This window comes from Stegodyphus dumicola, chromosome 10 (assembly GCF_044657685.1).
Source record: "Stegodyphus dumicola isolate Sdum_Otavi_A_Nest chromosome 10, ASM4465768v1".
NCBI lineage: Eukaryota > Metazoa > Arthropoda > Arachnida > Araneae > Eresidae > Stegodyphus > Stegodyphus dumicola.
The window spans coordinates 33672411-33685778 of NC_140777.1; the positions used below are offsets into that span (position 1 = coordinate 33672411).

The following is a 13368-nucleotide window of genomic DNA, read 5'->3' on the forward strand; positions in this document are numbered from 1 at the left end:
TCTTTGTCTCTCCGCATCTCATCGGTCAGTTCATTGACAACAATTCTCATTTCAGCACTCTTTTCGAAGCTCTATTCAATGTGTGCCCACTTTGAGCACACCCACAGAATTAAAACGATAAGTGCCATCTTCACAAAATTTTACTTGTGTACTCCTCTAAGCCTAATTAGACTGCATACCTTTTTTTTTTTTAAATCAAAACTCCAACTTTAAAAGGTAGTGTGCCGGAAAGGTTAATGATTCATCACAGTCAATTGCGCATGGGAAATTATTAAAGAATTTTTGCAATAAACCAGAATCACCATTAAAAGTGGGAATGCGTAATTTAGGCAAATTGATAAAAGATAATGTATTGCAAATATTCGAATTACAAATGTTGACATTTTGAGAAGATTTAAAATGTTCAGTTTCATACCTTTTTTAATTTGTTTTGATTTTGTACTTAACATTACTTATAGATTCATTATACTCGAGGGAACTTCAAATTTCTATTTCGAACATTGTACTATCATGAATTAGGTCTTCGATTTTCAAGTTTAAAGTTAGAAGTTCATTCTGTTTTTCTTCTAGCCTTAACAAAAATTACAACTAATTCTCCTGAATGCTTTCATTTTTATTAATACCCAGACTATCAAAATAAGAGTCAATTCTATTAATTAATTTTATGAAAGCACTTCTAATGACTTTCCTCTTGGATTTAAACTTGTCAAGAGTTTCCATTTTATACACAAAACAAAATTGAAAGTAATAACAATTCAAGTGATAAATCAACAATTAAATTACGAAGTTACAGTACCTGCGATCCAAGTGTTCAAAAATTAGCCTAGTGCAATCCGGAAGAAATAATCCAAATAGTTGTTGTGGGTTTCTGGCAACATGAAAAAAAAAATAATATCACTAAAAAAAATGAGATTCTTGAACATGTCCAGTTTTTTTCGTATTTTTATTCATATCACATACAAGAACATAGTAGACTCAATCCAAGCGTAATTAACCCAAGAAAAAGGAAGTAAAAAGCTAGCTTAGTAAGCAAAAATATCCGCTACATAGAATTCTGAAGATTTCTTTTCATAGACATTTACCGCAAGGCCTGCCGGGAAAGAATTCATAGGACCGCAAATCACATCATCTGATCACATGATCATTTTATTTTTAACAGACTACTTAACAAAAATGCTGAATTTTAATTGCTGTGGAAATGCTTAGTTCATTAAAACATAAAGAATGGAAATACAAATTTAAATAGCCAAATCAATTTATTATTTATAATTATACTGCTACTGCATGAGTGTCATATCAGCCTAATTATGGACAATGCTGAAATGCATAAGGCAAGATACAATATATCACCTAGAAGCCAATGAAATTGTTGCTCTGACACAGGAAAATGCTGAAGAACAAACACTCTGATGGAAAAGTTATGAAGAGGATCTACATTGAAAGATACTCAGTATATCTTATGTGATCTAGAGGAAAAGTACTTCTGCAAGGAACTTTTATTCCTGCACCACTTACAAGTGCGTAGCCAGGGGGGGTGCCCTGGGTGTTCAGGCACTCTCCTGCTTCACCACTACCTATGCTTAAAAAAAGTGCTAAATATAATTTTAAATAGAAAAGACTTAATTTTTTTAAATATTACTTTCCAGTTTCCCAAAAATATTCATGTGATTAACGAAGAATGAACGTAAAGTCTACCATTTTCTATTTAAGTAAGATCAAGAAAAGTCACCCTTCCTCAGCAAACAAGCGGTGGGAAAATACTTTGAAAGTTATGCGACACCTTCAAGTTGTAAAGCTTTTGTTCTTTTATAGCTTTGAATAGTCTTCCGTATTCAGTCCCACTTTCCCTTTAGCTTTCAATCTTAATGCCACTAAAGAAGAAAAGCCCTTTCATTTCGGAACAAGCAATCTAAAAGCATAATGGTTAAAAGAAAATAAGTGTTAAAAAAAGAAGAAAGAAAGCAAAGAGAAGAAAAAATTAATTCGGGATATTTAATTTTAATAGTTACTACTTATTATATAAATATTGCACAAAAGAGAAACACAGTAAAATAATTTTGAGTGATTGTTTTTTACCTTAACTTCAGATTTCAGTAATTATCTGATTGATGCCAACAATGTATATGATCTTACAATTACATCAAATTTTTACAATTACATCAAAGTCAATAAATATAGCAAAAATATTAAACTTTTTTTTGGAATAATACAGAGAGCATGTCAGCTTCGATGCTTTCAATACAATGAGGTTTATTTTCTTAATCATTTAGCAAATTAAATTCTTGTTATTTGAAATGATTTAATAATGTAGTTGTTAAATACGCAGATATTTCATTCACTTCCAAGTATTTTATTTTATTTTATTATTAGCCCAAAGGGTCAAATTGCCCAGAAGGGCTATTAATTTTGCCATTTTGCGTTTCTTCACTTTAAATGGTGTTCCGCTTTTCAAATTGTAGTGACCAAATATTAGAGCCCAGCATAATATTTAAATTAAATAACGAAAATCTGTATGAGTGTTTGTATGTTTCTCGAACTGTGAAAAACAACAGTACCTAGACACATCAAATTTTGAGCAATGTAGTCTCCACTCGAAGATAGAAATCTGGAAGCTCAAATTTGGAATTTGTTTTATTATCTACTTCATATTTTGTAAAACTTTAACGAATTTTTAATTAACAAACTCATCAATTTTAAAAGCGTGTAATAGCAACACTGTACGAAAAAAAAAAGTTTTTTATCTCCAGTACGCAAGATTGTGTATGGGAAATTCTAAAGATATGCCCCTTTTAATTTATTTTGAGATATTGCTTTTGAATTGAATTTTATGGTTTAAGTGCGGAGAATATATTTAATAAATAAAGGTAACACACAAAACGTAAAAAAAAAAAAAAAAAAAAAAAAGGCCAAATCTGAAAGCTTGCAAATTTTATTTATTTATTTATTTGTTTTGTGTATGTCAATTTTTGGGACAAATAATCAGATAATTTCTGATTAGAAGGAAGTGTAAGACATTTTAATGGCATGAAAAAAGTACATAGCCCATTAGTGGGCAAAATTTATAATATTGCTGAACATTGCTAGTTTGACATAGATTAGAATATCAGAGAACAAGCTTTTATGGTTTTCTTTACTGTTTAAGGAAAATAGAAACCAGTTTCTCTCAAAAAGTTCTCCATAGATGGGATGGCATCCCTTCCCTAGTCATGTCTATGGGGGGGGGACAGATACCTTTGCATGCTTTGTGGTACTGATACAAACAAACAGTAGCAAGCATATATGAAATACTAATTTTAATGATAAAAAGTTGATGTAATTGTAAGATCATATACATTGTTAGCATCAAGCCAAAACCGCGAATCAAAAACATCCCTTTCCGACAGAAATAATTTTATTGGCATGCGCTTCAGTTGCAAAAAATTGATGTTCTACACTATAGTTCTAATATAGTTATCAAAAACAAATGCATTTTACTTTTTGATCATATTGCAAAACAGAAAAAAATCCAATATTAATATTAAAGGGTATCACCGTTGTTCTCGGAAGGGAATGCGAAAATACTGTTCCTTTTTTTCTGGTTCATTTACATCATATAATAGTTTAGATTCCTCGCCTAAAATTTTAAAATGATATTTATTCAATTTTAAATTCTATAATGTAGGATATCAATTTTTGCAAAATTCTTAAAACTTTTTTTTTCCCCTTCCCCAATTTTACAGCATCTATTCCTTTTTAAGAAAAAAAAAATTAAACATTTAAAAATAACATAAAATGTAGACACATATTTTTTGCTCTCTTCCTATGATTAAGAACAAAGGCTTCTCGACGAACAGAACCGAGATTGCGGGAATGACCCGCAATCTCGTTTTACTAAATTGCGGGAATGACCATTTAGGAGGTCCAATTAGCCCTTAAGGATAAACTATGAGGGATATGGCCAATAATTTGATCATGAGGAATTGAGAAGTAATGGATTAGATCTAACGTCATCGAAACTTACTATGTTTTCCCCACAAATTGTGCCCTATGTTGTGTTACTAGCAATAATGTTTTAACTTGAGTTGAGTTAATATAAATTACTTAATATGGGGCACCCTGAAAAAGGAAAGCATAAATTACAAAAAAGTGTAAAATAAATTCAGAGTTTATTTTCTCCAAAAATATATTCATTTTCTAACGAAATGAACTCTACCAGAAGCATTTCTGCTATGGAAAAAGGTAAGCAATCTTTCCCTCTCATTTGAAAATTCTGACTATTATATAATTATAACTATTATAGTAATAGATATAATTATAATAAATAAAATAACTTTTTATGCCATTCAAAATTCATGCTATTGTGTATTTAAATGTATTAGGCTTTATTTAAAGTGAAAATTTTGGTAATTGGTAAACTTGTTCAATGATTAATTACCTTCTAATGTTCCAACCTATAATTTACAGCTAAATGTGTGGAACCTTAAGAACAGGTAAGCGAATAATCACTTAGTTTGTAAGGATCCTAAGTTTTACTAATGTTTATTTTATTTTAAAACTGTACTATCGCTTCTTATTTTCTACTTCCGGCCAGAATTAAATGCTTTAACTTGTTTATGCAAATTGTCTTGCTAACGCCCAAGTATTTAAGTTGTGGCTTTTTGCAAGAGTTAGGGAGAAAGAAGGATTTTTAGGAAGCATGCTGCTTGCCACTGCAGTTTTACGAGTTTTCACTCGGTTGGTGGTTGTCTTTGAGGCCAGAGGTTTAGTCCTCTTGATATTTGAAAACGTATTGTAGTTTCAGCAGCTCGACGTACTACATACCTACCCTTTTAAATAAAGGCCAGTCTTAGTGCTAGGCATTTGTATACAAATACAAAGTTAGCTTTTAGTTAGAGTTTTAGTTAGTAGTTTTATATTTTTACATTCAGACCACAAGTGGTTGGTCTCTGTATCCTGAAGTTTGGAAGTACTTGTGAAAGTATAGAAAATAAAGGGTTTCGTATACCCTTCCTGCTTGTGTCGTCTGTTACACACAAATCTTGAACATAATTTGAGTAAGCTACCTGTTCCTAATCAGAACACATTATGTTTCCAAAGCAAATTAAGAGAAACACAAATCCTGACAAGTTCAAAAAGATAGAAACGCAAACTCACATTAGGGTTAATTAGTCTTCATTGCTCAAATAAAGTTCACAGTCGGTCTTCTCTCAGGACGTGTAGAAAAGCCTCTACTTGGACTTGAAGTCAAGAATGCTGGAAAATAAAACTTAACTAAAAAAATATAGCCGAAGCTATCAAAAATCTACAGAAGTTGGCCCCTTAACGCTAACTAAATGGCGAAGCTATCAAGGGTCTAAAGTACGGATGAGCATAGAAATAGCTTTAGAGAGAGTATAACAAAAGGCAAATGCACACTGGTCAGAATCTCTGGCTCTCTAAATACTTGCTCTTCCTTCATTTGCATTTAACCATGATTCTGAAAACATGTTCTGGCAGGAAACTGTACGCTGAAATTAAGAAAAATAGGAAAGTGACTTTAACTCAAATTAACTGTTAAAATCTTAGGAAAAACCTTACAATCTGTGATTATGAATTGTACTCAACATTTGTTACATTTGCAGTTATCTTAATTTTATTTAACTATATTATTCAGAGAAATTATCATGCTGTGTTCCTTATGCTCACTTGTCTGATGTAGTCAGCCCAAGCCTACGAAATTCCTCGTGGCAATTACCTTGTAATGTTCCAATTTATAATTTACAGCTGAATATGTGAGACCTTAAGAACAGGTAAGCGAATAATCGCTTAGTTCAGAAAGAAACGCAAACTCACAAAGGGTTAATTACTCTTCATTGCTCAAATAAAGTTCACAGTCGGTCTTCTCTCAGGATGCGCAGAAAAGTCTCTACTTGGGCTTAAACTCAAGAATGCTAAAAACTAAAACTTAACTAAACTAAAGAAATATAGCCGAAGCTATAAAAAATCAACAGAAGTTGGCCGCTTAACGCTTACTAAATGCCGAAGCTATCAAGGGTCTAAAGTATGGCCGAGCATAGAAATAGCTTTAGAGAGAGTATAACCAAAAGGCAAACGTGCACTGGTCAGAATCTCTGGCTCTCTAACTTCAACTTAATACTTGTTCTTCCTTCATTTGCATTTAACCATGATTCTGAAAACATGTTCTGGCAGGAAACTGTAAGCTGAAATTAAGGAAAATAGGAAAGTGACTTAAATTATTAATTAGTGACTCAAAATTAACTGTTGAAAACTTAGGCAAAACCTTACAATCTGTGATTTTGAACTGTAAACATTTATTACATTTGCAGTTATTTTAATTTTATTTAACTATACTATTCAGAGAAATTATCATGCTGTGGTTCCTTATGCTCACTTGTCTGATGTAGTCAGCCCAAGCCCATGAAATTCCTCATGGCAAGGAGCGCTAGAATACGCCTGTCGTTGGCAACAGCCTTGAGCACCATTCAGGTAACAGTGCGATTTAGCTCAGTTCCACCCCCACCCCCAATTTTGATGGAGAGCACCCCGGGGGGATGGGTCCAAGGGTCTCTGAGGTGCTCTATTTAACTATTTTATCTTTCACACAGATAAAAATAGTTGAATAATACAGATAAAATAATTAAATTTTATATACAAATAATAAATTCCAATAAATCGTTTAAATGAAGATCGGTAAGAGAAAAATTGTAAATCCTTCAGGATATTGACTAGAACATAAAAAGCACAAAATCACTTTCTGCAGCTTAGCAGTCATTAACTCCTATCTTGCAGATAAAGCATTGCCTGAAATCCATTTTCATTTAAATGGAAATTATAGTTATAAATTAAAAATATCATTACTTATATTGAGGTAAAAATTGTGAAATGAATCTTATCATACGAATAAGTTTTAAACGGCATTTTCAGTATTCTTCTTTGGCTGCTATGAGTTTATTTGCTCTTCTGTGTAATATTATTAAATGGCTAAGTTTAAATATAAGTCTATTTGTACTTTATAGTGTCTTTTATTTTGGTAGCTAATAAATTTGGACTTCTGCATATATCTGCATATATATATATATGCAGACATATGCAGATATTATCACACAGACAGTTAATGCAAGTTGCGCAGTTAGAGAAAGTAATTTTCATAACAAAATTATTTCTTAAATTTAGAACCTCAATTTTCAAATTTAGAAAAGACTGCATCGTCCCTGTTTTGCGTACTATCATCAGTTTGCTCTCATCATATAAATGAAATTACTGTAAATGAGTTGAAGGTTACGTATAAAGATGATTTACTCTCTCCAGAAAACACTTCTAAATGAAGAAATGAAACGTTGGTGATGGCATTTTATGTCTATACCTAAAGCAAAGCTCCCAGGCACATGAGTTTTGGCTTTAAAAGCTTCGAATAAAATCTTTTCTCCAAATATTAATGTGCTATTGCACATAATAGCTGCACTACCAATAACTCTTGTGAATGTGAACGTTCCGGAAGTGCTTTGAAAAAGTTAGAAAATTATAATAGAGCTACTATGACAGAAGAAATTATTTGGCATTAATGCACATTCATTATACCAAAGAAATATCAATTGACAAAGTTATTGATATATTTGCCAGTTTACAGGCACCGAAAATACAATTAGGGAATATTTTAATTGCCAAACCAAAATGAAATGCAAGAAAAATGTTTGCCTTTTTTAAAAATTTTTATTTGCTTTTTAATTTTATATCCAAAATAATTTATGTATTTACAACTTTTATGTATTTAATTCAATATCTTTATTATTATATGAAACAGAAATATGGATTTCATATATTTATTTATCTTTATAATTATATTATGAAACCAAAGTAAAATGAATTTCAAAATTCTTTTAATATTTCTTTGTGTGTATGTGAGTGTGTACACCAGAAATGAAAGTAAAATAATAGAAATACTTTTAAGAACATTATTCTATTTTTGTTATTTATTATGCTTTTTAAAATTGCTTTAATAAAGGTTAAAGTGTCTAAGGTGAAAAACAAAAACTGAGTTTCGCATTTAATATGTTTGTAAGGTAATAATTATAAATATTATAATTAAATGCAATATATCCATAATTATGTTATATAATTTTATTAATAATAAAATTTATAATATAATTATTATTTATATTAAGATAACTTCTATGAACATAATATATTCATCACGTAATAATTACCTATATATTGAGAAGATGCAGCAATAGGTAAAACAATCTAACCATAGGACTCGTAACAGGCACCCTCCCATAATTTGAGCTGCCTACGTCCATGACTTAAGTTATGGGACAGAAAAAAGAAGAAATGAATTCAAAACACAAGATGTTTCTCTAAATGAGTCAAGTTATTTTGCCTGTATGTACATAATTTTTAAGTTTTTGCTTTCATAGCACAATAATTATTTTTTGTTAAATACTTTCTTTGGTTCCTTATCCATTAAAGGCATTAAACAGTTAAAATTTGTTGCAGAGTAGTATGGGTTAGTATGGGTAATAGGACATAATTTTAAAATATTAATTTGTAACAATATATATGAAATGATTTTATGTGCCTTAAAACACTATATAACATTTCAATGATTCAGTCATACTGCATTAAAAAAAAAATTGAAATAGTATTATTGGCGTCAAACCTCTGTTCAGAATCTCCTGTTCCATTATTCCACATCCTAAAACTTCTAACCAGTCTCCTTTATATTTTATTTCCAATTCCCATGATGGATGGGTGAATGGGAAATAGGATTCTGCCCATCTGTACTCAATACCTGTTTAAAAAATGCATAATCCTTAATACTTAATATTATATTATCTATGTACAGTTTGAAGGGGAGGAAGATTAAAAGTCTGTAGAGATTTTCTTCGCATACAATAATAAAAACAAACCAAACTATAAGGTGAAGTTAAAAACAAAACAAAATTTTTCCGTGTTTAGACATACAAAAACAAAACAAAATGTTTCCATGTTCAAACCACATTTAAGTATTATTAAAATAAAAACTATAGCAGATAGCTCATCTGCTACATTAGCAGGAGCTAGAATGAATAGCTTGATCAAATTCGCATTCTCTTTTCTTTGTGACTGCTGTACTTATCATTACATTGATCCTGATCAATGTCCAGATGTATGGTAGAGTAAAAGTAATGTTGCAGTATGGTTTGGTGATGATTCTAGCACTCCTTTGATTTTAAACCTGCTTTTATGTCCCCCCCCCACTAATGGCTTTTTGCTCTGTACCATTCAGTTAATGAGTTCGGATGCTCCCACTAAGGCATATTTAACCAAACATATGCTAGTTTCATTAACGTACTGGTTGGAAAAAAGAGTCTGTAAATGCATCTTTCATGCTCAGCAATTTTCACTGATAATTTTCTCAATGTTGAACCAACATATTGAGTTTCTCCATTTGCACATAAGCCCAGCACACAAAAACTCAATATATTTACTTCAACATGTAGAAAATATTCAATAAGAATTGCGGAGTATGAAAAAATATTAACAGACTCTCTGCCAAACAGTATAGCAATGAAAATAGCACATTTGTTAAATATTGCTTGGAAAATTCAAACTTGGTAATTGAATGGGACAGATCTAAAGTCATTAACAGACCCTGGCATAGAAACAGCCTTAAAATTACAATAAAAGACTACAAAATACAATAAAAGAAGAGAAACTTTATCAAGACATTCATTCCAGCTCTAGTTGATAAAGCAAATGGTTGTGTGCAAATGCTCCAACTAATGGTTGAATGTGATTTTAAATATGTCAATCTAGAACTTTTTATGTTACTTTTAAGTTCTGGAAGTTTTTCTAGACTTTCAGAAAAGTAAATTAATTAATGAATGTCTGCTCGGAGCATCCGACACTACAATTTCAAGATTATCGGATGTTTTCCATATTAAGGTACTGAAAATAATGACAGCATACAGATATATACAGACTTAGATATTAGTACAACTATCTCAGTAAAAGCTGGCAAATTTTAGAAAGTGCCAAACTCTGGAAACTATGCACATAACAGTTCTTCAGATAACCATGCATGTAACTAGCCTTCAATATTAACATATAATGTCACCATTTTCACATGTGTTTTCAGGTTTTATGCATAAATCTTGAGATGTTTTATTTTAAACTCAATTCTCAATTATGCATTTGTGAAATTTGTCTGCAATAGAAACAAATGCAGTAAATTGTCTATGGGAAAACTACAGTTTGCAACCAACAAAAAAAAAAGGTGGGAGAGAGAAAGAGAGAAAGCAACTGTTCTGAATCTACTCAATAGAAAGCAATTGTCATGTTAACTCCACCAGAGGTTTTAAAAAAAAAAAAAAAAAAAAAAAAAAAAAACTGCTAGCAGTTCTATCGATTGGTTTTCAGAATAAATACTTAATATTAAATATGTCTGCAAGTTTGTAACGTATAATGTTTTGCAGTGATAAGTCAAGCAACTGCACCAAGGTGGTTGCACTAAAACATACATACCAAATTCACAAAAAAACATCATCTATGAAACATAACAATGGTTAAAAGAAAAGGTGAATGAAAGAAACCTGTATATTTTAAAACAGACTGTGAGACTGAAAAGAACACTACTGAAGTGAAACTGTAGAACTTAATATAAAGGCTTGTAGAGACATTAGGTATTTTTGGAACAAAGATGAAGCTTTTATTCAAATGACAGAAAACATCAAGCAACTGGATGTGTGTGTTTTCTGAAAGGTACACTATCAAAACACTTTACTATCTGGGCATTCAAGTCAGTTAAGAAGTATTATCTTGTAGAGACGTTAGGTATTTTTGGAAGCAAGAGAGATTGAAAAATATGCAACGCTTCTGCCAGGAATCGAACCACGGACTTCTGGAATACCTGCCCAGCGTGCAGAACCACTACACCACGAAGGCACACTAGGAAGGCAGGAGAAATACCTTATATACTCCCCCTTTTAAAGGGCGACTGGGATTTTTAGGAGACCGAATCCCAAATCCTGGGTGTGGAGATTCATCATCCACGACTCTTTCAGTTCAGGCACCACTGTAGAGACATTAGGTATTTTTGGAACAAAGATGAACAATTAGCGACTGCCTTTGCCGGGAATCAAACCATGGACGTCTGGAATACCGGCTCAGCTTGCAGAACCAGTAAACCACGAAGGCACGCTAGGAAGGCCGGAGAAAGACCTTATAGGCTCTTATTGATGATCACAGTTTGAAAGAATTTCATAAAGGTCTTATGGCAAAGTAGCAATTCCCATGCCATTTGCAAAAGATATAAATAAAAAATGCTACACCACAAGCATGAATCCTGACTGATTTACAGATGGAAGAATATCATTTGGTCAGACAATTCATCATTCACATCACTAACCTCAACAAGGACATGCATACATCTGAAGAACATCTACAGAAATGAATGACTTAAACTGTTTTGTGTTAACACTAAGCATGAATCTAAATTTACTGCGATTTGGAATGCCTCTTCATGGGTTTCTGCAAGCAATATTGTAACTCTAAAAAGGAAAGTGAATGAACTATGTTCAATTTTAGACAATCAGGTCTATCTTAAAATTCAAACACAGTTTCTGGCAGAAGATGGAATTTACAGCATATATTTCAGTTTAACCCGGTAGCACTCGCGCGGGGTGACTGAGTCACCCCAGCCTCATAAAACCTTTCATTCTGGAATTTCTATTTATCCGCTATGAATCAGCCCTTCAGTAGCTAACTTTTAAACGGTTTTCTTTCAATAGCACCTGCCAGCAGCAGGTGTTTTTCTTTTGTTGGGGAGGAGCAATCATTTCTTGGAACGCTACATGCAACTGGGGTAACCTGGGAACCCCCGTGACCAGATTTGTTCTGAAATTTCTCACTTTAGCTTCTTGCTTGCATAGATTGTGCATGTGTGCTATACTGTAGTCGTTCGAAAATGGCTCTCAAACGAAAAATGACAGATTATGAAAAAGAAATGGAACACTTGAGAATGTTATTGGATACTGTGGAAACTTCCGATGAAGAAATGGATACTGCTAGTGAAAATGAAGTAGATCAAGAAATTTATAGCAGTCATGACAGCGACAGTGAGTTTGAAGCTGAAAATAAAACGCTTGAATCTAATGAAAAAAGTGACAGTTATATAGGAAAAAATAAAACAGTTTGGAAGAAAAGTAAACCGAATCAGAAGGTAAGAACCAGTTCCTGTAATATTATAACCCACTTACCAGGTCTGAAATCAGTTGCAATAAGTATTATGGAACCAATTGAAAGTTGGGAACTTTTTATGGATTTCAATATTATAAAAAATATTGTGGACTGCACCAATATTTTTATTGATAAAATATCCGAAAATTTTCAACGGAGTCGAGATGCTAGGCATACAGATGAAGTGGAGATGAGAGCACTGTTTGGTCTTTTATATTTATGCGGATTGCATAAATCTTCTCATGCTAATGCAAAAGACTTGTGGGACGCTGATGGCACCGGAATTGAATTATTCCGAAAGACAATGTCTTACAAACGATTCACTTTTCTTCTAAGGTGCTTGAGATTAGACAATGTAAACGATCGCGAAGCTCGAAGACAGTTGGATAAGCTGGCAGCTGTGAGAGATTTCTTCAGCGATTTCAATAAAAAATGTCAAGAAATATATTCAGTTAGTGAATATGTTACAATAGATGAAAAGTTGGAGAAATTTCGTGGCCGATGTGCTTTTCGCCAGTATATGCCGAAAAAGCCGGCAAAATATGGAATTAAATTATTTGCCGTAGTCGATGCCAGGACATATTATACATATAATATGGAAATTTATGCGGGGAAACAATCGGATGGTCCTTTCAAAGTTGATTATTCGCCATCTGAGATCGTAAAACGACTTTGTGCTCCATTATTTGGATCTGGGAGGAATATAACCATGGATAATTGGTATACAAGTTACCCGCTAGCAAAAGAGCTCCTATCAAAGAAACTCACTGTAGTGGGAACTTTGAAGAAAAATAAAGCTGTAATTCCTGCTGAATTTTTAGAAACAAAGAAAAGAGAAGTATATTCTTCCATGTTTGGATTCCAAAAAGACATGACATTAGTATCATATGTTCCAAAGAAATCGAAATGTGTAGTTCTTCTGTCTACAATGCATCATGATGACACGATAGATGAAAACTCTGAACAAAGTAAGCCAGAAATAATCCATTTCTACAATGGAACGAAAGGAGGAGTAGATACTGTTGATGAAATGTCTACGCTTTATTCAACAGCTAGGAAAACAAACAGGTGGCCTATGGTGATTTTTTACTGTGTTTTGAACGTGGCTGGTATAAACGCGCGAGTGTCACTTATGTCTACTAAAAATCCTCCCTTGCAGTATAAAAGTAGACG

General features: G+C 32.4%; 1 protein-coding gene across 2 annotated transcripts in view; it reads right to left on the reverse strand.

Annotated features, from left to right (window-relative positions):
* Positions 1-13368, reverse strand: part of PheRS-m (Phenylalanyl-tRNA synthetase, mitochondrial) — a 45124-nt gene that overhangs the window by 27144 nt on the left and 4612 nt on the right. Inside the window, exon 3 of one of the 2 annotated variants that reach the window (XM_085824862.1) lies at positions 8636-8767. The exons of the other annotated variant lie outside the window; for it this stretch is intronic. Coding sequence (XP_085680988.1) covers positions 8636-8767 — 132 coding nt within the window. The remainder of the gene's footprint in view (positions 1-8635; positions 8768-13368) is intronic. 2 annotated transcript variants of the gene reach the window in all.